At 44.3% G+C, this 27,096-nt stretch overlaps 1 protein-coding gene and 2 pseudogenes across 3 annotated transcripts in view; 1 reads left to right on the forward strand and 2 right to left on the reverse strand.

Annotated features, from left to right (window-relative positions):
* Nucleotides 1-21,751, reverse strand: part of LOC308041685 (neurobeachin-like protein 1) — a 55,801-nt pseudogene extending 34,050 nt beyond the window's left edge. Inside the window, exons 1-13 of the transcript in view lie at nt 21,704-21,751; nt 15,205-15,252; nt 13,401-13,707; nt 12,323-12,429; nt 9,656-9,742; nt 8,130-8,213; nt 7,243-7,341; nt 6,556-7,135; nt 4,745-4,877; nt 4,025-4,144; nt 2,799-3,102; nt 1,846-1,931; nt 1,453-1,542 (exon numbers count right to left, since the gene is read on the reverse strand). The product of the transcript in view is annotated as a neurobeachin-like protein 1 (transcript). The remainder of the gene's footprint in view (nt 1-1,452; nt 1,543-1,845; nt 1,932-2,798; nt 3,103-4,024; nt 4,145-4,744; nt 4,878-6,555; nt 7,136-7,242; nt 7,342-8,129; nt 8,214-9,655; nt 9,743-12,322; nt 12,430-13,400; nt 13,708-15,204; nt 15,253-21,703) is intronic.
* LOC308041735 (neurobeachin-like protein 1) overlaps nt 1-27,096 on the reverse strand; it is a 347,706-nt pseudogene that overhangs the window by 212,968 nt on the left and 107,642 nt on the right. The window lies entirely within an intron of this gene.
* Nucleotides 22,605-23,536, forward strand: LOC308041686 (olfactory receptor 14I1-like; the record flags this gene model as incomplete). The annotated part of the gene is made up of 2 exons (XM_080346590.1): nt 22,605-22,898; nt 23,258-23,536. 2 exons carry the CDS (start codon nt 22,605-22,607, stop codon nt 23,534-23,536), a joined length of 573 nt encoding a protein of 190 aa, XP_080202716.1.

The following is a 27,096-nucleotide window of genomic DNA, read 5'->3' on the forward strand; positions in this document are numbered from 1 at the left end:
TATGGCAAAATCAACTAGCAAGAGTCTGAATTTTCTTAACATTAATCTCCATAAATCAGCATATGCACAGTGTAGGTCCAACAATATTTCCTCAGTAATGAGTTTGCTAGTAGAGTAGATTATTTATTTGTACATACATTTTTCCTTAAAGAAAAAAGAAAGTGGTATTCTAGTGACAAGTTTTCTACACTCAGACTTTGGATTTCATTTTTTCTTAAAGCTAAGAGCCCTTAATCGAAGATTCTGCCTATAAAACAAAAGTGGATGTATTCTACCTAAATTTAAAATAAATAAATCCTTACTTGTGTCACTGTTTCTGGATCAAACTCTGATGCTGCACATAACTTGATTTCCTCCTGCACAGAACAAGCCTGACTGATTTTTACATTCATACGTGCTAGTGATCAGGGAACAAATAAGCAAACAGGTACATGGTGGTATTTATTAAGCTGGAGTGCGTTTCATGGTTTCCTCCTCTTCTCCATGAAGTAGCAAGTAGAGGCTATTTGCTGTTTTACACAGAAGACATCCAATGGACATATAATACCGTCAGTGGCATGAGACTATGAAATTAACTGCTTTATCAGAAGGACATAAGGACCTTATGTGTTGGTTAAGAAAATAAAAATCAAGATATAGGACAGTTTTGCTATAACGGAGTGTTTGAGCAGGAAACTACAAGCAGGTTTAGCCAGAAAATGTTAATTCTTAAGCTCCCATACTAATATAACAGTATTGCTGTGATTACAACTGCTAGCAAAAGTTGAACAAAGATGATTTGCATAGCTTGTAAGAATCAGATATCCCAATGTATCCAATAGTAAGGAAAAAGTATTGGTCAATTAGTGTACAGCAGAGACAGAATAAGGTCCAACACTTCAGTGAATATTTGTTGTTTTCTCTGAAATGAGGCTTTTGGACTGTGCCAACCCAAAACCAGAAGTAAATAAGATAACTACATTAACTTCTCTCTTTAAAAAATGCTAGATTCTTGTACTATTTTAACTCCAGACCTTGTCATCTGTAATTCTATAATATTTTTTATATGTCTAACATAGCAGAAAGTCCCAAGTGTTAACTTAACCCCACTAATCTTCATCTAATTCAGAGTTTAAGACTGTAAGAAAACCATGACAGAATTCCCTAGAGATGATGAAATGCTTTCAATATGCAACATGCATTGAATAGGTTATGAAGAATAGTCAGCTACCAATATAACTTAATGCATTACCTGTGACATTAAGAGCAGTAGGACTTGTAAGTTCTCAATAAGTGTAATACTACTCCAGCTACAGGATTAACCCATTCATGCCCATTACAAAAAACATGCTGTGTCTGCTAAATGTCATTTGCAGTATGATAATAACTTCCAGCATTCCAAAAGTTAGCTGAACATACACAACTTCCACTGCCGTATTTACATCAGGTTCTGCTTCTTCAGTATGCATTTACCTTGATGTCCCAGTTTACTACTTTGTTTCCAGTTAGTCTTCCATGGAAAAGATTTGCAGACAGGTCAAGACAAATTTGGTTTCTGCAGGCCTGTTAAACAAATGAAGAGGCTGAAACATCATATATGTTATCTTAGATTTGATATTCACAATTGTACAAGACAATTCTGTTGTTTTGCCAAACAAGAGAAAAATCTTTTATCTCTGCTAAAGACTACAGTTTAAGCAAGCTCTTATTGCTCTTTATCTTCCCAAAATAAGCACAGTGTAAAGATGGTATGCTCACCTGTTCTATGAAACAGCAACAGCAAAAAAAATAAAGAGACCATCTAGAACATATTCTGAGATTACTGCACGCTGTGAAATCACAGAGAAGCTATGTATTATTTCATACCTTTGGTGTATAATGAAGAAGCACCTTACTGGGGAGATCTGCTACTTCAGCCTCTTGAGACTTCCATGGAGTTAAACAGTTTGGACCTATTAAAATATAAATATATATATATACATCTAAAACGATACATCAAGTATATCTTTATAACATATATATTTAAGAATACACTGGATATCAATGCAGTTCAATAATTCACAGATTTTATACTACTATGCTTCGTTGCAACACATAGGATATTCTAAACCATACCTAAACTATACAAAGGGTATTTTTTTTTTACATTCAAACAGATCTAATATTTCTCTCTTTACAAATATCTACCTCGTATTTGTCACCAATCTCTGTCATCAAGCCCAAATGTTCAGAAAATTAGTAACCTTCAAGAGAGCTTTTGTTTAGTAATGCAAAATATTTCCTTTAAATGATGGAAGTGTTTTCATGCTAATCTCTAACAACCCCAAGTCATTATGAAATTTAATACCTTAACACCTTGAACTACAAAACAGAGCTTATCAGAATGTTTCTTAAAAATAACCCCTTAATTATCAATTAATTCTTATGGAAAAATCCCCAAGCGTACGTCACCTGTAAGCAGCCTATCAAAACAAGGGCAATACTTTAAAGAGTCTCAATGGCAAACTCAAGTGTGGGCAAACAGTAGCAAAAATTAAGAACTTAAAAATGAAAATACTACCTCATGTTTATATTTTTGCAGGTCTGTGCATATGACAGATAGATGAGCTTATTGCAAACATAACACTTTAAATAAAAGTAACAAAATATTTATCATTCCATTTTAAGTTTAATTGTTATCAGGTGCTCTCAAGTAGACCAGCTCTGCAATTCTTCTGGATTGTAACTTCTTTATGTGTCTATGTAGAGCTAAGCTCCACGGGGTCTTCTCCATAACTCATCCCTTTTATTCCACAAAAACCAGTACAATCACCACTCACCTGCTAAATACAACGCTTTCACCTGAGGAGGCTGCAGTGCTTCATGAAAGATGATCACTGACCCAAGGTGGCCCTCCAAAGATGTTGGACATCCCCATTCACTGTCCTGAGTCCCTGCTGAGATCATCTTGGTGATGAGCTCTGGTTTTCCAAGCATCCCGCCCCAACTCCCAGCAGAGAGGATGCCCCCGAGCGACGTCCGATGGGGCAGCACAGGGGAGGAAAAAGGTGGATCTGGTATCTGAGATGGAGGAGGAGTAGTTGTTCTTTGGCCAGCAGAACCAATGCAGCAAGACGTGAAAGACTGGAAAGTCACACATGGAAGAAAGAACACAAAACACATACTGTAAATCTAACCTCTTTTTTCTTTTTGCCACAGTCGACAAAGTAAATCTAACTAAATAAACCGTACTTGCCATGGTTTTAGCTACCTTGGTGTTTACAGTGCTTATTCTAAAGATGGGCCAAAATCCAGAGTTTTATCTTGCAATGGAAATTACATTTACACTCATTTTTAAAGTGTTATACTGATTTTGCTACGATTATGTCCGATTTAAGTGTTTGGTCAACACATTTAACAAATACCAAATTGGAACTTTAAAAAGACAGAGAATATTCAGCATTGTAGCCCAGGTTAAATGGTATTTGTTCCACAAAAAAGAATGGACAATGCTTATAAAGAAAACTAAACTGGACATATACTTTGCTTTTTTTTTCTTTTTTTAGGCTAACTGAGGACACGTTCAGATGGTTAGATTAACTGTGTGTAAACTGCTTATCCAGCTAACAAAGGAGGCATGAGATTAGGCTATTAAGGGAACATACAGAAAATACAAGTAAAAAACCATTACTGTTGAAAACAACAGGGAATATTCCTCATTAAGTACGGTCACATCAATCCTGAGGGCAGATGTGTGGTTTGGTACGATTACCCATCATAAATTATGTCAGTATTCTCAGGTAACTATGTTGGGGAAAACCCCACAATCTAACCATGGTAATCTGTTATTTCATTTTTAAACTGAGATGACTAAACAAGCAACAATGAATGGTTATATTCCAAATTGATACTCTGGACACTATCCAAAGTTGAACAGTAGTTTATTAGCAGTAGGCTAAGCTATCTTAAGCTCTTATACAATTTCCAAAATGAAAAAAGCCAACTATGTTCTCAGTGTTCCACGAGAGCGCGTCGGGACAGGGTATGATTCAGAAGCTGAACTTACTTCATTCATGGCAGGGAATCGAAGTGGGGCAGAGACCTTCTGCTGCCCGTTGACGTAGATGTACACGAGGCTCTGACCAAAGGGCCTCTTGCCAGGCATGTGAACAATAGTTACGTTGTGCTGGTTAAGCAACATAAAGTAAGGAGGTCATTATTAAAAAGCAGTGAGATGACTGTATGGTACTATTCAACTTCAGCTCTACTAATCTGGTGAGGAAATCACTTAAGAGAATAAATCCAAAACAACAACAAGATAAGACCACCTGTCAGCTGCTTCCATTTTAAAGTAGTTTACATGCAAACAGGTTTTTGAAGGGAGAGAGATACAGCTCTTTCACATTAGTGCTTAAGTATGGGAGTAGAAAAAGGCAAGGAAGAAACAAAGGAGCACATTTTATCAAATTACATAGCACCGCAGCCACCTATGCTTGTTATAATTTAATATAAAAGAATTCTGCATGTTAAAAAGATCTCTAAGCACAATGCTGTCACCAGCTTATCAATAACAAATACCTAATAACATAGCCATAACTTAGCTCAATCAATCACTAAACTACATGGAAATTGCTTGCATTACTAGATATTAGGTCTGTTCTTATGCAATGAATTATTTAAATACAATAAAATAGACCATTTGTAAAACAACTGAAAAAAAAAGGACTTTGACTTCTGAGCTATCAGCACTATCCTGAACAAAGAGTTTTTCAGTATCAAATCTTACCCAGAGAGAGTCAAAAAAACAATGGTCAGGCAGCATCACTGTTGCATATTCCCTCTTTGTGCAAACTGCAACCACCAGTACCCCAGAGCATGTAATAAATGCTTCAAATCCCATGCCACTTCCTGTGAAAAAGCTAAAGAAAAAGACAACAAAACACACAATCAAGTACTTACTTCATCAAAACTACTGGAAGTCACCTAATAGTACATTCAGTAAGGAGCAAACCAACTTAAGTCGTTGTCACTGGTCCAATATATACTACTTGACTGGCTCCTACTATTCTTCCAGAAAAAACAAGACGAAGAAGTGCCTCATAGGAGGGACCCCAAGGCACAGGACATGCAGGCTAAAAGGTGATCCACAAAGCTCGCAGAGCAGCTTGTGGCATCCATCTTTTACTTGAGAACATAACCCTGGTCCCAGCAAATAATGCTTCAGTTTGACCCACACAGCTCAAGCTGGTTCTGCTGCAAAGTCCTGCCCGCTGCAGACTCTGGAAGCTACAATATTGTAATAAACAGACTGGCCTGCAACCTCTGCTGTTTTCTATCAGCGAAATTGTGTCTGACAGCCCCTGGTAGAGCTGCCAATATTGAGAAACCTTCCAATTTTTAAGCACTTGAGTATGAAAAACTATATATAAATTTTGAACAGCTATCAAAACCTGCTACACATCCTTAGGCACCAGTATTCCAAGTGGGTGCTTTAACTACTGCACTATCAAATATCTGCATCTATCAATAAAAACCACACATACACACACAGAGCACGTGAATATTACAGGCAACCTCAACAGATATAAGCTATCTTACAGTGAAACACTGTAAAACATACCAGCTAGATCAAATTTTAATGATTTAGATTTAGTTCTGTGTTTAGCATTTCAAGCTGAAACTGGAATATTTAAACATTTCCTTTTAAAATTATTATTCATTTCAATGCACTACTGTTCTAGATTCCCAAAACTAGAATGATGTCTTCAAAACTGTACATAAAATGACAGAAAAGCAGTCAGCTATTGGTATAATAGCATCGCATGGAAATCCAATCACAGCTTTTTTACTTTGCAGGGCAATTCCACTGCAATTTTCTAGAACTACAGTCTACTTCAGAACTGCAGTGGGACTCTGCTACCCAAACACACAGGGCAGCCATGCAAATCCAAGGGGTCTCCACCTGCCTCTGTGGTTACTGATAAGCAGAAGTAACACTCTAAGACACAGGGGGTTTGAAAATACCAATTCTGTTACGACTAGAATTGCATTCTTCAACATTTCCCTTGAAACTGCTGTGCAGTAAAATGGACTGAAGGGAGCAAAAGACTCTTCAGCTGGTATTCTCCCCTTCTGCATTTTGTTTGCTGCTGAAGGCTAGTACCTAGAAAGAGAAGTTATACTGAGAACCATCTGTGTCAATGACTGCTACTTAAGCAAATGAGGGTGTCCTTTTGTTGCACTCTAATATAGGAAATGCACTTCATTACCTTTACAGGACACAATGGGAAGGCTGCTCTCTTTTGGAGTGTGGGTTTTTTAGCTCTTTTGGGTTTTTTTTGGTTGAGCTATGAACCTTAATACAATTTGGAGTTGAAACCGTAGACAAAGAAACATTACAAACTGAGAAACTACAAGCTTGTTTCTGTAACACAGCCTTGCTCTGGTGACAGATGACACTGCTCCTCTTCACAAACCAAGCGCCACATATCGCATTCTATGAAGATAAACAGGAGTACCACATGTCATAGGGAACCATATGCCACAGGGAAGAGCTGACCCAGATTTGTGCTGTTCAAGCAGTTATAGTAACTATACCTATAGAGTTGCTTCCTCTTGCCACTTTTGCTGGTCATGCTGGGGTCCACCCGGTCCTGGTCAAGGCAGAGCCAAGCGTTGAAAGAAAACGCAGAGCCTGGCCACTTATGAATTGATGGAACAGCAATTCCGGCCATGCTGTGGTTCAGGTTGAAGTACTGCAAGGCACTGGCCATGCCCTGCTTCCGCGCCATCGCCAGAATGGCTCGCATGGTTGGAACAACGTACGGGTAAGCTTGTTTTGGTTCCTCAGTCCTCAGGAGCCGTATGAGTTGAAGCAGTTCTTTGAGCCCATTGACTGGCTCCCCAAAGAGCCCAGAAGGGCAATCAAGTTCTCTGCGCAAGTACAATGGAGCGCTGAGTGGGAATTTAGCGTCTCAATGATCCGGATGACCATGTTCGCATTGACACACGTGGCGCGACTCTGTCTGTTAATACAGCAGATTAGCCTCAACCAATTTGAGATGAAAATCTGCAGGTCGTGTGACTCTAGTTCTGGAAGCCACTGGATAAGCAGCAATAAGGGCTGGACGTTACTAATGCCAAGCATCCCAACAGCCATGTGGTCGCCTTCAACAGCCTGAAAAACAGCAGAGAACTCAGACATGAAATACAATAAAATAGAGCCAGAGGACGAGAGCTTGAAAAGATGTAAGCATTTTAGCATTCAAAGCAAGCATGTCTCACCATATTCATGAGTTCTTCCAGCAATTCTCCAGAGGGCTGACCCAGCGACTTTAATACCTCATATATGTGTGCATAACCAATCCTCTCCTTGAAGACCTCCTGAGGATAAAAATCCCAGTCTCACTAACAAATAAAACGGACACAAATTGCTCATCCACTGCAGCAGGTTCTAATTTAATACAATACTAGATACAAAATAATTAGAATGCAAGAAAGACGTTTACAGGCTAGCAGTCTCTTTTTGATCATGTCCACTTTGTGATGGCCAGCATGCTGCAGATGAGAAGGACCTCACCGCAGCATGCAGATAAACAAATGAAAGATCAAAGTTATATTTTAATAATTACCTATAACATAATTCCTTTGGTATAAGCAAAATGTTAATTCTATCACAAAATACTATAAGCTTTATTTTTCTAATGCTTTATTTTTCTCATGTAAACTACACCATGAAATGATTACATTGAGAATTAGAAGTATTCAGACATTAATTTTTGAGTGAAAGGTTTTCCTAGACCAGCTTGATTAAAAACTACCCATTCTAAACACTTCAAACATTAGAAAGTGTTCTAAGGAAGTTTTCCTAAAAGCTAATTCTACCCCACACGTTCTTGGGGCAAGTAACCATGGAATTCCTTTACACAGGTTCCAACTGCCATTAACGCTCTGACCTTCTAGTTCTGATAGAAAGATGGGTCAATGTCCAGCCTTTGGACACAAATAAAGGGATAAGGGATGTTAATCAGCTATTCCAATCTGGCAGGAACATATGACCATAATCCGCACACCCTCATTAGCAAGGTTCATCAAGATACGGTGATAAAAACACTAACTGGGAACAAGATCAAGAAGCCTCCTGCAAGCAGACCTCTCATAGATACTGTTACCTTAGCAGCTGGAGACTTGTGCATGACTGCAGTGAGGGCTTGAATGGTTGACACTGCCAAGCGGTCCAGGTGGCCCTGAAACACCTGAAAGCAGCAGGTACAGAAGTTATATACAAATGCACAAAGAGAGTTCAGCTCCAAAATCTATACGGTGCCCTCCTGCCAGGAGGGAAACCAAGAGCTCGCTAACATGCTTCCAAAATCATGAAATCTTGACTGCTGGGAAGATAAGCCCAAGGTCTACACAGGAGTACATAACAATAGACAACTAGGCACACACTTTGAGAGAAGAGAGGCATTTACAACACACATCACTCTTCAAATATTCTTACGGACAAACAAGTTTTCCTCATGCGGCTAATGGACAACCTCAAGAGGGAGGGAGGAAAACAAACTAGGAAACCCCTTGCAGCATGTGTGTGTGTGTGCTGCTGGACAACCAGGCACCGCCAGCTCAAATAAAGCATCGTCTTTTCCTTCCAAGTCCCTATACACCAGTGCAGCGCACACACACAAATTAGAAGAGAGAAGGCACACCAGCACAGCAAGGGGGCTGCCTCACCCCTGCCCTCATCGCATTGACCACGATCTCTTTTTCCAATTTAACTTATCTTTTGAGGGTTTTTTCTATCATTCTTGTTCACATTGATATTTTCATGGTGGTTTTAAGGACAAAAATGTCAGAGCACTGTTTCACATCCATCAGTAAACCTAATTAGCCAAACTGGGCAAACAAAATCTGTTTCATCATCTCTGAAATATATGCGTATCAGACATATTTTGAAAACGAAGTATCAAGAATTGAAGACCGTGTTAGATGTGAAGAAACATTTACATGTGGCTAGAGTGTCACCCTGTGTTTCTAAAAAAGCCAAAGCTATTCCTTCGAATCACAGTTTGTAGATTACTATACCTTGTATTTAGCATTTCTTTACATTTTTAATTAGAACAAATCATTCTACTATAAAATTAATACAACAACAATTTGCACTTGAAACTTTCCACGATATTTGGGGAAAATTAAAGCAACAGGCTATTCCTACCTCCCTGATTCAGCCTGTCCATTGTTCTGTGAACATCTGTTCTTGATGACAAGCAAAGAATCAGGACATCAAATACAACCATTGAGATTCACAAACAAGGCCCCAGAATCCAAACCACCACAGTGCTGAGACAAAGAAGCAAAAAAAGAGGAAAGGGAGGGGGAAAAAAATCACCACCAGGTTGATAGAATTCATTTGGATTCCATTTATGTACTTCACCTTTTCCTTAATAAAAGCATAACTGAGGCTCAAGCTATTGCAAATATCTGCAATTTGAAGCAGATGAACAAAACTGAGGTTGATTTCAATCTGTTATTCAGAAGAATTATTTTCCAGAGACAGGAAATACTGATGCATGCAGCAACACAAGTTCATCTTGCTGCAGAAGGCTTAAAGAAGATGGTTAAGGTGAAGCACAAGAATCAGTTCTCCTGTGATTGTATCTTGAGTTCAGCTGGAGCAAAAGACAGGTTAGGTAGGTACCTGGTCCTCATTCATTTCTGTCAGTAATTTGTTGGCAAGGTCTTTCTCACTCTTGTCTGCCACTTTATTGTTAGCATTTAAAAACAGCTGTTAGAAACAGAGACAAAAATAATGCATATAATTGCATTAAACAGTTACCCGCAGCCAAACCTGTGGAGGCTGCCTTGGACTTGTATTTCACATACACACCGAAAAGAAGAATTCTCACACCGGTGAGACACAATCCTCCATTAATCTGTATTTTTGCTGAATAGTTAAAAAAAAGGAACAATACTTCTTTTTCCTCATACATTTTGTTCCATTATGTGCTAGACAGTCTCTCTGACGAGGAACAACCTGAGAAATCAACTTCCATAAATCACAAGAAACAGAAGAACAACACTCAAGATACTACTTGGACTTACATAGGTGTGAAAGCACATAGTTAGAAACACAAGTCATTTTGAAAGGTACTTCACGGTCAAGGGCACCTAATATGGCAGAACAACAATAACATGCCTCAGAGGATTATAACATTAACAATCAGAAATAAGAACAAAGGGAAGCAGACACAGACACATGAAAAAAAAATTCACATGGGTTACTTCAATTCTGATAACACATATAAAATGGATGCATAAACTTGTATTACAATGCCCAGATGGTTTTAATTCTTCTATTTTAAAGCTGTTCAGAAAAGAATATTTTTTTTAACCAGCCATATTGCTAGAGGTCATTGTGCTTTGATCAAAGTTTGACCTTTAACAGAGTTTAGGCGATGAGAAAAGATTCAGGCCCAACAAAGCAGCTTATTAAATGACCCTTAGTATATCATAAGCACCTCCTGGTACCTCCAAAGTACCATCCCTCTTTTGGATGTTGCAGGAAAAAGCAACATTCAGATCATCAAAACTTAACGGAGCAGTTTCAAAAGGCTGTTGTGCAGATCTCTAACCCTAGAGCATAATTAAGGGAATACAGTTTGCTCATAAGCCTTAAAAACAGCAAATATGAAAGAAAAAAAAGATGCAAAGAACTAGGAAGTATGACTACAAGTATGGCCCCAAATACCCCAAGTTCTCTGGGATTTCTATAGCAGATATAGCAGTATGGATTTTCGTCACCCCCTCCTTTCCATGGAAGTTTCTTGCACGTCACATTTGCTGCAGATCCATCAGCTTTCTGAGTTCTAGATCCATATCTGGACTCTTCTTGCTGACTGTGGAGCTGCAGAACTGCACTTTACACTGCTTGCTGGTGAATCCAGTAGTAAATGTTTCATAAGTAAAGAAAAAGATCTAGAAAGAGGGTCTCTACCCCCAGCTAATAAGGAGAAATCCTAATTGCACAGCTAAATTCATCTTCCCTATTTGGCTTTGAAAAAGAATGCAGATACAAGTATATTGGAAAAGACACACAACTTCCCAGCCTTCACCCTCTCCACACTTCTCATCTTTGGGGATATTTTGACTGGAAAAGGTTAAAAAAACCCACTATGTAGCAAACTGGCAGCACTGATGTCCAATCACAGTAATATGTGAAACTATCACCGGAAAAACCCTTAGAAGAGTGTACATAGGCAGAATAAAAATAAAGGAGCAAGCTGCAAAAATAGCGTAGCTGTTCCTGCTTTCTTAAATTCCACCACTTGTTCATATGAGAGCAGGAACACAGAGTCTCCATAAATAGGTAAACATCGCACTGCTTGATAATTTAGGAAGAAACTAAAAAATACACTTCTTACGGAGTACAAGGTCAGTAAAAAAATAGGCACAGACTTCTAAACAGAGGAGAATGGAAAGGTCAAGCAATGTATTTTCACGAGAAGATTAAAAACCACGTACAGTATTCAAAACACTTCAAGTCAGTTGGCATTCTGCCACTGATTATAACTACAGCTAAGACATAATCCAAGCACATTTATTTCTAATATATCACTGCACTATGTTCTAATCCAAAATCTAAATGGATTTGAATCAAATTGCATACTGTAGCTACCATTAAATTATCTAGCATTAGAAGAGCTCAAAAGAGCTATGTGACCAACATATCACAAAAAGAGAAATAAAATATTCCACAGAGTTACATCACAGCTACGTCCTTTTGCACAGGGAAAAATGACATCTATGAAGCAATTACTGGAAGACACTATAGCTTGCATATTCTAATATGACCATCTGGGACTGAGATGAAAACACAACATCTATGTAAACACTAATCCTACGGAGAAGAACAATTGAAGAACATTTGTAACAGCTTGAGCTCATGTTTTATGTCAGCTACACAAGACCCAAATATTTTGAAACGCTTAAAGGCACATTGGCAAGGTCTTTTTTTAAAATAGAACAATATCCCTCTGAAATTAGAATTCACACCTCCACCTGGCAGCACCTGGGACTCCCTAGCAATCCAGTGACAGAACGTTAAAACCAAAACCAACCAAACAAAACCACACACACAAAACAACCCTCATAACAACAACAATAACGACAAAAAGATTTTAAAGTAACTTGGATCTTTCAGAACTTTCATGGCACTAGTGGCACTAATTGATCCAAAGTTTTACTTCCAGTATGTAGACACTATAAAATTGCATCTAATTCAGACAGAAGACACAAAGGTAATGAATATATCTGCAATACTACATGATAGATTTTGTTAAAAATTTGCTGATAAGGGAAAATTTACCTTGCAGTTCTGCAACAGTCGAATGAGATGCTCAAAGCAGTTACTGTTAAGGAAAATCGCCTGCAGAACAGGCCTATCTGTGCAGTCTAACATGTCTGTGATGGTATGTATAAAATTAAAACAGAACTGGCATCAAAGACAAAACACTTCCCAAATCCATCAAGCATTTTTTCTGCACGTTACATAATAAATATGAAGAAAAAAAAATGTATCACAAACTGTGCTGTGAATTCTTTGATAAAGAATGATGTGTATTTTAAGCACAGAGTGCTAGGCCTAAAGCTAAACGTTTTGATGCTGTAAAAATTATCACGTTACCTACTATACCTAGAGAAAAATTGAGCTGCCAAATATCTTGGATTGCTTTGGGGCTCTGTTACCGCCACTTGTGAGTACATAAGCAGCAGGCCTTTTATTTAAAACACAAATGCTCGCTTTCTCATCAAGCCATTACTGTGCATTCTACAGCAGCCTTATATTGTAAGCATTCTTCATTGCCTTGGTACTATTCCTCAGTTTTCTTGGAAGTTTGTGAAAAGAAATACCTTTATTTATATTACCCATTGTGAACAAAGTGGAAAAAATCCAAATCCCAAATCCTTATCCAATGACTTAAACCCAAGTGTTTCAGACCATCACCTTTGGCCAGTGTTTACAACAATGCCATTTAAAGGCGAACAATCACAAAACAGCCACCACATGGGCCTTTCAGTACAGACCCATCTTATTCTGCCATTACTAAGGTGCTGATCAGTAATAGCTATTGCCTAGCAAAAGTTGTTGGTTTCTTGGGTTGTTTTGCTTTTTTTTAAATTGAGATGGGCAGTCTGTGAACCTTGATGCCCTGGTTAAATGGTAGCAATTCAATATGGCTTCTTGTGTTGTTTTTTGTAGTGAATGATTAAATAAGAATAGATCTGAAGTAATGTCAATGACGACATATGCAAAATATTTCAATTGCTTCTCCAAGTCAATGTTTTTAGTGGAACATTCAGTCATACTATTATCACAGTTCAATCATTGCTTGCTTCAGAGTTATCAAGAGATATTTAAAGGAACTGCACAATTGAGTACTTACTCAGCATTTGGATCTGCAGTGCTATGAACCTGCTTTCCCACTGCCTGCATCGCCTGGGATTAGGTAAAGCTGAATGGTCTGAATTAAGCAACTGGAAATAGTTCTCCAATATTGTGCTTGTCTCCACTTGCCGCTGGTCAGAACTGCTGGTCAGGAGGATATGGACAACTTCTGTCAGGCACTGCAGAGTCAGCTCTGCCTTCCTGCTCACCTCCTCGGGGCTCCTGTCATCCCAGCTGTCACAGTCGGCCAGAACACGCATCAACACCTCCATGGTGGCAGGAGATACTGCTTGAAGAGCGTTCCTCTGAAACCCACAGGTAAAAACAATAAAGGAAGAAATACAATCAAACCAGCAGTTTCAATCTGAGTTATCCAAATCATGGAACATCTGGGATATTGTGTCCAGTTGTGGCCCCTCAGTTCCAGCAGGACAGGGAACTGCTGGAGAGAGTCCAGCGCAGCCACCAAGATGCTGCAGGGAGTGGAGCATCTCCCGTGTGAGGAAAGGCTGAGGGAGCTGGGGCTCTGGAGCTGGACAAGAGGACACTGAGGGGGGACTCATTCCTGGGGATCAATATGGAAGGGGGAGTGTCAGGAAGATGGAGCCAGGCTCTTCTGGTGACAACCGGTGACAGGACAAAGGGCAATGGGTGCAAACTGGAACACAAGAGATTCCACTTAAATTTAAGAAGAAACTACTTCTCAGTGAGGGTGGCAGAGCCTGAAACAGGCTGCCCAGGGGGGTTGTGGAGTCTCCTTCTCTGCAGACATTCCAACCCGCCTGGACACCTTCCTGTGTAACCTCATCTGGGTGTTCCTGCTCCATGGGGGGATTGCACTGGATGAGCTTTCCAGGGCCCTTCAACCCCTGACATTCTGTGAACATGCATTATGTCTCTTAATGCCCTGTAATTGTTAACTAAATAGGAAACATTCTACTTGGATTATATTGATGGCTACAGAAATGCACCCCATCTTGTTCACTTAACTATGCTTCCTTTTTCAATGAGAATGCTTATAGGGAAAAGGAAGTACAATTTAAATGCATGTTATAAAATTCTAATAAGGTAGCCTTGATAAACTGCTAATTCTAGGTAAATCTTCGCTTGAATTTTCATTTTACATCAAGAGATTAATAATACTTCAAAATTTTTGAAAAGAACATAATAATTGGTAAACATTTCTCTGTGTCCCGAGTGCATTTCCCTCACTTCTCTTCCTGGCCTGCACAGGGTCAGGGCCAACTCAAATCTGGGGCAGGAGCCCAGCCTCACAGAACCTTTAAGAAGCCTCAGCAGGGACTCCCGGCCTTCTCTAGGGAGCTGGATTCAAACTGCGGCTCTCAGCCTTTTACCTGCCCGCGCTGCACTGCAGCCAGAGAAACATGCTCTTTGCTTCCCTTTTTTCCAAAGACTTTCAACAGCTTCCAAGCTCTAAAGGCCCTGTGGCTCTTTCTGAAACAGCTTACTTCCAGCATGTGCTGATTCCAAATGTGCACCTTTGCAGGTGGAGACTCCTAATCTAGTTATCCACGTTTTTCTTTATGATACAAAAATATTACAGTAAGTTCATATGAATGTGTAGTTACTGTAGACAGCAAATGGCTACGGTTATTTGAAAGCAGGACCTAGCTTTTAGCATTTAGATACTACTGCACAGAATGTCCCCAAACTTCGTAAGACAAATTCATAACCAATAACAAATTCTTCTCATTTATGGGTAATAGGGTATTTATAAACCTTAAACAATGAACAGGCATCTGGAGGCTTCAGCAGCTGAAAAGATTTCCGAACATCCTTACCTGACCACCAGCCACAATAGCTCCAAAGAGCTGAGCTGGGCTGGGCTCCTGGCACAGAGGGAGCTCATGGAAGCGGCAGCGCTGCAGAGAGACAGCTCTGCCCAGGAGCAGCTCCTCTGCACATGCAGCAGGGAGGGGAGAGGAGCCAGGCAGAGAGAGGTTAAAGGCAATGTAGGGTGGTAGGTTGCCGAGGGCTCACTGAGAGAAATTTCTTCACGGTTCTAACATGGTAAGTCTCTGGCTGCAGGAAAATGCAGATGTGGTTCCTGGAGGGATCTCCTAAAGCTGGTGCATCCCCCAGTTTACAGGATCTGTCAGGTTCTCTCACAGTATTTCTGTTGAAGAGAAGAACGTGCTCCAGAGCAGGGCTTCCCTGCTGCCCTCTCACAGGGACAGGGCATGATGGCATCTTCTGCTGAGGGTGATTGCAGGGTAAGCACCCAGGGGTGCCCAGGGCTGTGCTGCAGAGCAGGGTCCCTGCACCCCAGGGCTGTGCCGGGACATGGACTTTGCCGCCTTCCAGGGTCAGCGCTCAGCCTGCCCAGGGAGATCCCCACAGTGCTGTGGGGAGAAGCTCACACTTGCAGCTCAGGTGCAGAATATTTGCAACAGGAGGTTTCAAGGAGAAGATTAAGACAAGGAGTACTATAAAGATTAGGAACTTCCCTGAGTCTGTGTTTTCAGACTCTCCTACTCCTGGGGAATGGGTGGAGAGAAATAGAAAGGAAGCTCTTAATTTTAAACAAATGCTTAAGACTCATCAACTGCAACTGAGTGGTCAGTAGGTCTTTCAAGTGAACCCTGACAAGCCTTCAGCCTCTCCTCTGCCTATGCAGAACCAGCATCAACTTTGCTGCACCCGTTATGCTTAAGCTGACCCATCCAGTTTTCAGGCCTGCAAACAGGAAGATGCTGCCAGGCAGTGCCCTGCAAACAGGCAGATTTCTGTAGGGCCAGGGTGAGTGCCAAGAGGTTGGGATGGGGTCAGCGAGCACTGAGAGGGAAAAGACATGGTACAGGGAAACACCTCCCAGGAGGAAAATCTCCAGGAATCAGGGATGTGATCTGGGAAGGAGAAGAAACCAAGACCAGAAATGTTGTTGCATGGAAAACACAGAAAACTCCATATGGGCAACAAAGATGATTAAGGGAGTGGAGCATTTCCCTTATGAAGAAAGGCTGAGGGAGCTGTGTCTCCTTAGTTTGGAGAAGAGGAGACTGAGAGGTGACCTTATTAATGCTTATAAATGTATAAAGGGTGAGTGCCACGAGGATGGAGCCAGGCTCTTCTCGGTGGCAAACAATGATAGGACAAGGGGTAATGGGATCAAGCTGCAACACAAGAGGTTCCACTTAAATTTGAGAAAAAACTTCTTCTCAGTGAGGGTGACAGAGCACTGGAACAGGCTGCCCAGGAGGGTTGTGGAGTCTCCTTCCCTGCAGACATTCAAAACCCGCCTGGACATGTTCCTGTGCGACCTCACCTGGGCGTTCCTGCTCCAGCAGGGGGATTGGACTGGATGATCTTGTGAGGTCCCTTCCAATCCCAAACATACTGTGATACTGTGATATGCTCCCCTGCAGTGCAGATCCTGCCTCTGAGCAGCCCCCTCGCCCCCTCTCCCCCCCAGCAAAGCCTCTGCCCTCAGGGCCGGGGGCTCCAAGGCACGAACCAGCTCCTGTGCAGCCAGAGCTCCAGATCCTCTGCAGAGCACAGGGGCTGAGAGCAGCTGCCCAGCAAGGTTGGTGTCTGGGAGGTGGCTGCACAGCTGAGGAAGGGTGATGCTGTCTGAGTGCCCGGCTGCTTCTGCCCTGGCCTCTCGCACACCCAGCCTCACCGCATTTTCCTTCTTGCTCCACTGCTCTGTGTTCTGTTGCTGTGATCCTGTTCTTGCTGTCAGGCTCTCTGGGGATGGCAGTTTCAGCTGCAGAGTCACAGCCTGATCTTGTTGGTCCTTTCCTGCAGGTGTGTCCATGGGAACATGTGTCCCAGCTTTCCTCTGATCTATGGGTCTGTGAGCAATGCAGTCTCTGGGGCTGGGAAATGGGCTGAGTCTCCCTTAATCAAATGTCATTATTAGAACACTTGGCTCTGTCCTTGAAGTTTCCTTCCAAGCCGTGAGCTTCCCTCCAGGATGCAAACCTGTCCTACAGCATCTTCGTGTCATCTGAAACCCCCATGGAGAAGCACCGAGATGCTACGACAGAGAAAATGCTGTTGGGTTTGTGAGATGAGCCATGTGTGTTGTGTGCTATACGTAGGATACTGAGATATTAGGAAAGGGTGAGGCTTGTTATGGTCTGAGGTGGATTCCTCTGCTCTCAGCAGTGCCTGGTGGCTTTTCAGGGTAACATGGGAGTGTGATCAGCCTCCATCTCAGAAAGGTGCCAGCCCAGGGCAGCTGGAGCAAGACAGGGGGACAGACCAGCTCCCCTCATTCTGCACTAGGTCACAGACCATGCTCCTGCCTCTCAGGACCTGCTCTGTTCTCCCTGAGTGCAGCAGAAATGCTGAGTGTTTCTGACATCCAATACTATACAGGTATTTTTTTTTTCTTTTTCTGTGCTACAGCAGAGTTTTTTCTTCTCACTGTCATGTCCTGCGACTGCTACGTTGCCATCTGCAAACCCCTGCACTACGGGACCCTCCTGGGCAGCAGAGCTTGTGTCCACATGGCAGCAGTTGCCTGGGCCAGTGGGTTTCTCAATGCTCTGCTGCACACAGCCAATACATTTTCACTGCCACTGTGCAAGGGCAATGCTGTGGACCAGTTCTTCTGTGAAATCCCCTCAGTCCTTAAGCTCTCCTGCTCACATTCTTGCTTCAGAGAAGTTTGACTTAGTGTGTTTAGTTTTTTTCCTAGAATTTGGATTTGTTGTGTTCATTGTGGTGTCCTATGTGCAGATCTTCAGGGCTGTGCTGAGGATCCCCTCTGAGCAGGGGTGGCACAAAGCCTTTTCCACCTGCCTCCCTCACCTGGCTGTGGTCTTTGTGTTCACCAGCACTGCTGTGTTTGCCTACCTGAAGCCCTTCTTCTTCTCCTCCCCATCCCTGGACCTGGTGGTGACAGTTCTGTACTCAGTAGTTCCTCCAGCAGTGAACCCCCTAATCTACAGCATGAGGAACCAGGAGCTCAAGGATGCCCTGTGGAAAGTGATGACTGGATCTTTTTTCTGAAGCTTTAAACTGTCCATCATCTTCTGCATAACAGTTGTAGTGTAAATCATTGCAGACTCAGCCTTTTTTTGTTGTAGTAGTTTTTGTTCTTTTAATTGTAATAATGTTATCATCCCATTTGTTACTCACTTTCCGCTTTTATTTTCTGACTGAATGGCTGCAGAAATGAGGAGAGGTGCTCTCTGTATATTGAAATAAGTTCAAGATTTTTATTTTTTTTAATGCTATGATGCTTCCTCTAAGGTTTTGTTTTTTGTTTTTTTTTTTTACAGCCACAGTTCCTGTGTGCATGAGAGGAGGGGAAAAGAGTCCAGCATGTCAGCACTGCCAAGGAGCACCAATGCTTGGTCTTAAGGGCTATTCTCTTTCCACTCCCACACTCTCCTTCTAATCTCTTGTATTGGTGTAAGACCTGAGTGCTCTGGCAGCTTGGTCAATGTCCTGATGCGTGTCAGCCCTGTGACTGCAGGCAGGGACAGGCAATGGGCACTTGTGTGACAGAGCTGGCCTCCAGAACAGAATTTCCATAGAGACAGCTGATCTCCTCAGTGCAGTGCCTGAAGGTTTAGGTCTTCTGCCAAAGTTTTCCTCAAGAACATGCCAAATAAATTGACCCACAGATATAAATATCAGTGAAGATCTAATAGTGTGAGTATGCAGGGCTGGGACACACAGCAGTGTCCTCTCACTGCCAGGCCTCCTGCCAGAGACCTGAAGGACCAGCAGAGCAGGGTCTGGTTTGTGCCCCTGTGTGTTGGGCACCCTGTGGAAGCTGCCCCAGGACAATCTTAAAATCATAGAATGTCCTGAGCTGGAAGGACCCACAAAGATCATCGAGTTCAATTCCTGTCCCTGCACAGGACACCCCACAGTTCACACCATGTGTCTGAGGACATTGTCCAGTCTCTTGAACACTGTCAGGTTAGGGCCATGACACCTCCCTGGGGAGACTGTTCAGTGTCCAGCACCCTCTGGGTGAAGAACCTTTTCCTCACGTCCAACCTAAACCTTCCTGGCACATCTTCCTGCCATTCCTTCAGGTCCAATCATTAGTCGCCAGAGAAAATAGCTCAGTGCCTGCCCTTCCTCCTCCCCTTTGAGGAAGAGGTAGCCGCCAGTTTCCTCTTCTTCAGGCTGAACACTTCAGCTGCTTCCCTCCAAACCCTTCACCAACTTCATGGCCCTCTTTTGTAGTAGCTTAATATCCTTTTTATCCTGTGGTGCGCAGAACTGCACACAGTGCTCCAGGTGAGGCCACACCAGTGCAGAGTGGAGCAGGACAATCCCCTCCTTGGCAGCCATCAGTGCTTTGCTTCCCTCTTGGCTGCCTGGGCACACTGGTGGCTCATGTCCAACTTGCCGTCCACCAGAGCCCCCAGATCCCTCTCCATGGAGCTGCTCTCCAGCATCTTGTCCCCCAGTCTGTATGTACAGCCAGGGTTGCCATGTCCCAGGTGCAAAATCCGGCACTTGCCCTTGTTGAATTTCATGCAGTTGGTGATTGCCCAGTTCTCCAATTTGTCCAGATCCCTCTGCAGGGCCTCTCTGCCCTCCAGAGTGTTGACAGCTCCCCCCAGTTTTGTGTCATTTATGAACTTACTTAGTATTCCCACAAGTCATGAGTCTAAGCCATTTATAAAGACATTGAAGAGTGCTGGCCCTGGGATGGATCCCTGCAGAACCCGCTAGTAACTGGTCACCAGTCCGACATGACCCCATTTACTAGAACCCTTTGAGCCCGGCCCGTCAGCCAATTGCACACCTGCTGTATTGTGTGTTTACTCAGCTGTGTGCTGGACACCTTGTCCAGGAGGAGACTGTGAGAGACACTATCAAAGGCTTTGCTGAAATCCCAGAAGATCACATTGACAGGTTTCCCTTGGTCAACTAGATGGGTAACCTTGTCATAGAAAGAAATTAAGTTGGTCAAGCATTACTTTCCCTTCATAAACCTTTGCTGATCGGGACCAATGACTGTGGTGTTGTTCAGGTGTTTTTCAGTAACTCCCAGAACAATCTTCTCCATAATTTTGTGAGGAACAGAAGTGAGGCTGACAGGTCTATAGTTGCCGCAGTCATCCCTGTTGCCCTTCTTGTAGATCAGGACAATGTTTGTCAGCTTTCAGTCAACTGGGACCTCTCCAGATTCCCAGGAGCATTGAAAAATCACAGAGAGAGCTGTCGCTATGATGTCAGCCAGCTCTTCAGGCAACCTTGGATGAATCCCATCAGTCCCCATCGATTTGTAGGGATCTAACTGGAGTAGCAAATCCCATACAAGTTTCAGATTGATTGGGAGTTTATCATTCTCTCAGACATGGTTTTGTAGCCCAGAGTTATGTGGGCCCCCAAGCCCACCTTTGGTATTGAAGGCCGAGGCAAAGGAAACATTAAATGTCTCAGCTTTGTCTATATCCTTGTTAATATGGTGAACATACTCATCAAGTAATGGGCCAATGTTACTTCTAGTTTGCTTTTCACCATTAGCATATATTAAAATGCCTTTTTTATTGTCCTTCACAGTACTGGCCAGCTTCAATTCTAATTGAGCTTTGGCAGCACACATTTCCCCCCTGCAGTGGTGAGCAGCATCTCTGTAGTCCTCCCACATTGTGTGACCTTGCTTCCACTGACCATGTAATTTATTTTTTCGCTGTATTTCCAGAAGAAGATCCCTGCTCAATCAGGCTGGCTTTTTGCCTTGCCTGACATATTTTCGGCATTTTGGAATTGCCTGGTCCTGTGCTCTTAGCAGGCAGTACTTAAAAAGTGACCAACACTGATGGACCCCAACACCTTCAAAAGCTTCTTCCCAGGGAATCTTACTACGTAGTTTTCTGAGCAGCCTGAAGTCTGCTCTCCTCATATCTACTGTTAAGGTCTTGCTGGCAGTTTTCCTCCCGTTAGCAAAGATTTTGAACCTGGCTGCTCCGTGGTCGCTGCGGCCAACGGAGCCACCAGTCGCCACTGATGTTTCCTGGTCGGTTCCCTTAGTACCTGCACCAAGAAGTTATTATCCAGATGCTTTAGGAATCTTCTGGACCTGTTGGTGCCAGCTGTGTGATATTCCCAGTTGACATCTGGCAAGTTGAATTCCCCCATAAGGATAAGGGCAGATGACTCAGAGGCTTCACTTAGTTCCTTAAAGAATAAGTCATTAGTGTCACCATCCTGGCTGGGTGGCCTTTAGTGACACCCAGGACAGCATGCACTTTATTTGTCTGACCCTCAGTCCTTACTCAGAAGCTCTCAACTTTGCCATCACCAACTGCCAGTTCCATGCACTCCAGCCTCTCAGCTACATGCAGTGTTGCCCCCCACCTCTCCTGCCCTGCCTATCTCTTCTGAATAGCCTGTAGCATCCATCATGGTGCACCAATCACAGGATTCATACCACCAGGTTTCATTAATGCCAATTATATCATATCCCTGGGACCGGGTCAAGGCTTCTAGTTCATCTTACTTGTTCCTCATGCTGCAGACGTTAGTGTAGAAACACTTCAAGTGGGGTTGGTTGTGCCCTTCACCCCATGGCGCAGTCTCTGCTCCCTTCAGAAGGGAGTCACCTGTGACAGATACCCTTCTTTTTCTCTTTATATGTGAAGTTTTAATGGGTTTGCTGGGTTTCATGTGGGTTTCTTAGAGGACCCCTCCTTCCCAGAAGGGTCTTCGTCAGTGAAAGCACAGGGTAGTTGAGTAAAGTCCTGATGGACACTGCTGCTTTTCTGACTCTGCACTAAGTCACTGGAAGCTCAGAATTTTTCACTGTTCTCTCTCAAGACTATTCACATTTTCACTCATAAAAATTAGGAATTCTACTCCTAAAACCATGAGTCACCAGATGTGAGGGTGGAAAATAAAAAGCACAGAAAAAGTTATTATGAAGACATGCTAAACCTTTCCTCTGCAGTCCAAGCTCTTGAGAGTCATGAACTTTTCCATTAACAGTGGATAATATTTGACATTCGCTGTGAATGTCAGAGCTGTCACAACCCAGCTCCTGTGTCCCCACTGCAGCAGAGCAGGGCTGGATGCTTGGCAGCACACGGGCAGAGGTTCTGCTCCTCACAGCACACTCAGCCAGCACAGACCAGAGAAAGGAAATGCACTTAAATTGGGGCAATTTTTCAAAAAATTGAGTGGCTTTGGTTACTGGAGTCTGTCCTAATTTTAAGCTGTTTTTTTCTTTTTTAAACAGAGCCCGCATGCTCAGAGGCAGCAAATGTCCAACAGCAGCTCCATCAACCGGTTCCTCCTCTTGCCATTCGCAGACACACGGGAGCTGCAGCTCTTGCACTTCTGGCTCTTCCTGGGCATCTACCTGGCTGCCCTCCTGGGCAACGGCCTCATCATCACCACCATAGCCTGTGACCAGCACCTCCACACCCCCATGTACTTCTTCCTCCTCAACCTCGCCCTCCTTGACCTGGGCTTCATCTCAACCACTGTTCCCAACTTCATGGCCAATTCCCTCTGGGACACCAGGGCCATCTCCTACACAGGATGTGCTGCACAGGTATTTTTTTTCTTTTTATGTGCTATAGTAGAGTTATATCTTCTCACCATCATGGCCTATGACCGCTACATTGCCATCTGCAAACCCCTGCACTACAGGACCCTCCTGGGCAGCAGAGCTTGTGTCCACATGGCAGCAGCTGCCTGGGCCAGTGGGTTTCTCACTGCTCTGCTGCACACAGCCAATACATTTTCACTACACTCTGCAAGGGCAATGCTGTGGACCAGTTCTTCTGTGAAATCCCTTCAATCCTAAAGCTCTCCTGCTCATGGGCCTACCTCAGGGAAGTCAGGCTTCTTGTGGTTAGTGTAGTAGTAACATTTGGGTGTTTTCTATTCATCATACTGTCCTATGTGCAGATCTTCAGGGCTGTGCTGAGGATCCCCTCTGAGCAGGGACGGCACAAAGCCTTTTCCACGTGTCTCCCTCACCTGGCCGTGGTCTCCCTGTTTTTCATCACTGGCACATTTGCCTACCTGAAGCCGCCCTCTATTTCCTCCCCATCCCTGGACCTGCTGGTGGCAGTTCTGTACTCGGTGGTGCCTCCAGCAGTAAACCCCTTGATCTACAGCATGAGGAACCAGGAGCTCAAGGATGCTGTGTCAAAACAAACGACTGCATTTCTTCTGAAGATATAAACTGTCTCTATCTTCTTCTACATATAAGCTGTAGTCCAACTCATTGCACGTTCTTCCTCACTGCAGTATTTTTTGTGTCCAGTTGTGGTTTTTTATTGTGATAATGTTGTAATTCCTTTTGTAATGCATTGCCTGCTTTTCTCACCCAGTGGCTGTGTCAATGAGGAACCCTACTCTCTGTGTTTAAGCAAAATAAAGGGCCCTTTAGTTAACTTTTTTCTGCTGACATCCTTCCTTCACAGCCTTTTTGGACCTGCAGGGACAGTTCCTGTGTGCACGGGTGGAAGGGTAAAGAGCCTTCACACGGCAACACCGACAGGGAGCACCAGTGCTTGGTCTTCCAGAGCTGTTCTCTCTTTCCTCTTCAACACTCTCCTTCTGATCCCTTGTGTTGGTGCAAGGCCTGAGTGCTCTGGCAGCTTGGTCACTATGACTGCAGGCGGGGACAGGCAACGGGCACATCTGTGACACAATTGGTCTCTAAATCAGTCTTTTCATAAAGAAATGTGATCTCTTCAAGGTAGTACCTGATGGTTTATATCTTCTTACAACATTTCTCTCAAGCATATGCCTACAAAAGTGTCCTGCAGATGAAAACACCAGTGTACAGCTGAACAGCGTGTATGTGCAGGGCTGGGCACACAGCAGTGTCTTCTCACAGCCAGGCTTCTGCCAGAGACCTGCAGGACCAGCAGAGCAGGGAGTATCAGCAGGGAGTATCAATTGTGTATCAGCAACCCTGGCTAACCGGGGAGGTCCCAGGTGACTGGCAGTTGGAGAATGTGATGCCTGTCTACAAGAAGTGTCAGAAGGAGGATCCAGGGAATTACAGGCTCGGTGCCCTCGGTGCCAGAGAAGGTCAGTGAACAGAACATCCTGAGTGACGTCACATGGCACACACAGGACAACCAAGCCATCAGGCCCAGTCAGCACAGGTTTATGAAAGGCAGGTGCTCCTGACCAGCCTGATCTCCTCCTATGACAAGGTCCCCCATCTTGTACATGAGGGAAAGGCTGTGGGTGTTGTGTACTTGGACTTCAGTAAAGCCTTTGGCACCGTATCCCACAGCATCTCCTGGAGAAGCTGCAGCTAATGGCCTGGATGGTGTATCTGCGATTCATAAAGAACTGGCTGGAGGGCCAGGCCCGAAGAGTTGTGGTGAATGGAGAAAAACCCAGTTGATGGCCGGTGATGAGTGGGGTCTCCAGGGCTCATTATTTGGGCCAGTTCTGTTTAGTCTCTTTATCAATGATCTGCATGAGGGGATCAAGCGCACCCTCAGTATGTTTGCAGATGACACCACGCTGGGTGTGAGCGTTGATCTGCTGGATGGTAGGAAGGCTCTAAAAGGGATCTGGACCGGCTGGATCGATGGGCTGAGTCCAACTGTCTGAGGTTCAACAAGGCCAAGTGCCGAGTCCTGCATTTGGGTCACAACAACCCCATGAACGCTCCAGGCTGGGGAAGAACAGCTGGAAAGTGCCTGGAGGAAAAGGACCTGGGGGTGTTGGTGACAGTGGCTGAACATGAGCCAGTGTGTGCCCAGGTGAAAAAAAGGCCACCAGCATCCTGGCTTCTTCACTCCCCCTTGCTCCCATTGTTCAAGGCTAATCTCCGCCTTTGTTTCACAATCCAGGCTTAACTGTGCAGGCCCGAAAAGTCCCCGCTTAGCTTGCCAGGATCCATCTGTGCCTGCGTCGCCTTGCATTCAAGGGTCTCTCTCTGGTGCACTGGGTCACCTCAAGATCCCTGGCGAGCTTCTGTGCATGCTCTTCTTCGTTGGCCTTTGTTTCAAGGAGGAGGCGGGGGCAGGTGTGACTGAGGCAGCAGGTGAGAATCCATCTTCTGGGCGGCAGCTATTGTCCCTAGGTTGGAGAGACCTGTATAACAATCCCTTTTAGGAGGTGGGGACAAACTTGGTTGAGGCAGCAGGTGAAGTCCATACAGCAGCTATTGTTACTGGTAGCCCCCAGGTCAGAGAGACCTGTGCAACACAATTCTTCTCCTCAGGCCTCTCTCCAAGTCACTGTCCATCTGTTCTTTCTGTCAGGCCCTCAGTTCTCCCAGTCCCTGATGACGATGTTTCAGGCAAATACTGTTCCATCTTCAGACTGACTCTTACATCCACCCGGGCCGTCCATGCTGCAAGATGCTGTTAAAGCCTGAGGAAAGAGCAGAAGAGTGTCCTGGTACTTTGATCTGTGCCTCAGGAGTTTTCAATCACCGTTCAAATGATTGTGCCGTACAGCAATAGAGTGAACTTGCCATTGAACTTGGTTAAGTCACACTTTTACAACATCATATTAAAACCACTTTTGCTAATATCTTTGACAGTGGTTCGTTAAGCAATCTCAGTCACCCATTGGTGACATCCTGGTCCTGTACCATCAGAGTCCTGTCTCGCCAGAGAATACCAATGCACTTGATAAAAGAACATTTTTTACTATGAGGTTGGCAAGACCCTGGAACAGGGTACAAGCTTCTCCTGGGGAGATCCTGACTGGACACAACAAGGAAATTTTTCACCATGGGAGCCATCAGCCATTGGAATAATCTCCCCAGGGAACTGGTGAATTCCCCAAAATTGGACACTTTAAAGATTCAGCTGGATGGGGCACTGGGGCAGCTCATCCAGACCGGGCTTATGCCAGGAAAGTTTGGACCAGTTCATCCTTGTCCCTTCTAGCCTGGGATTCTATGATTCTATGAGAAGGTGTGCACAGGTGTGTGTGTGCGCACACGTGTCCATGTATGTGAGCATGTATGTTCGTGTGTGCCTGTGTAGACACGCGTGTGCATACATGTCTGGGTGTGTGCAGACGTGTGTGGCTGCGTCTGTATAGACGTGTGGGTGTGTGTGAACATGCGTGTGTGTGTAGACATGTGTGAGTGTGTACGTGAGTGTGTATGTGTTCCGGCATGTGCGCCTGTGTCGGTGCGTGTGTGTATGTGTGTGTGTGTGCACACGCGTAACTGCGTGTGGAACTACGTCCCAGGAGCTGGGCTGGCACGGTGGGCTGGCACCGGGCAACCCACTGACCGGCACCACAGCTGGGATGGACACACCTGGGGGTTATACGGGCTTCTCCAAAACCAGGTTTCTCACTGACCCAAAACACGTCAGTGACTCATGCACCTGAATAAAGGGGATTTGGGGTAGAGACAACATGGGGTTCAATTCCTTTCAAAACACAACGTTCCAGTGTTTGAGGGTTTGGAACAGGACGCGGAGCTCGGGGCTCTGCAGCCGCTCCCTGACCCCTCTGCTGCCGCCCAGCGCTGCCCCGACTGGGGCCTTGCTGGCCCCGGGACCGGCCCCCCGACCCGCTCCCCCGGGACAGTGTGGGTGCAGCGGACCCGCCCCGGCTCCCCCGGGGGCTCCTCTGCTCCCAGCCCAGCTCCTCCTGACCCGCCCCGGCACCGCGCTCGGAGAATCCAGGGGCCGAGAGCTGATCCCGGCACCGCAACGGCTCCCGCTGCCTCCCGGGAACCGGGGAACCGCCCGGCACCCCCGGCCGTGCCGAACTCCCGCCCGGCGCTCAGCCCGACAGCCCGCATA

The sequence above is a fragment of the Nesoenas mayeri genome (assembly GCF_963082525.1).
Source record: "Nesoenas mayeri genome assembly, chromosome: 6".
Lineage (NCBI taxonomy): Eukaryota > Metazoa > Chordata > Aves > Columbiformes > Columbidae > Nesoenas > Nesoenas mayeri.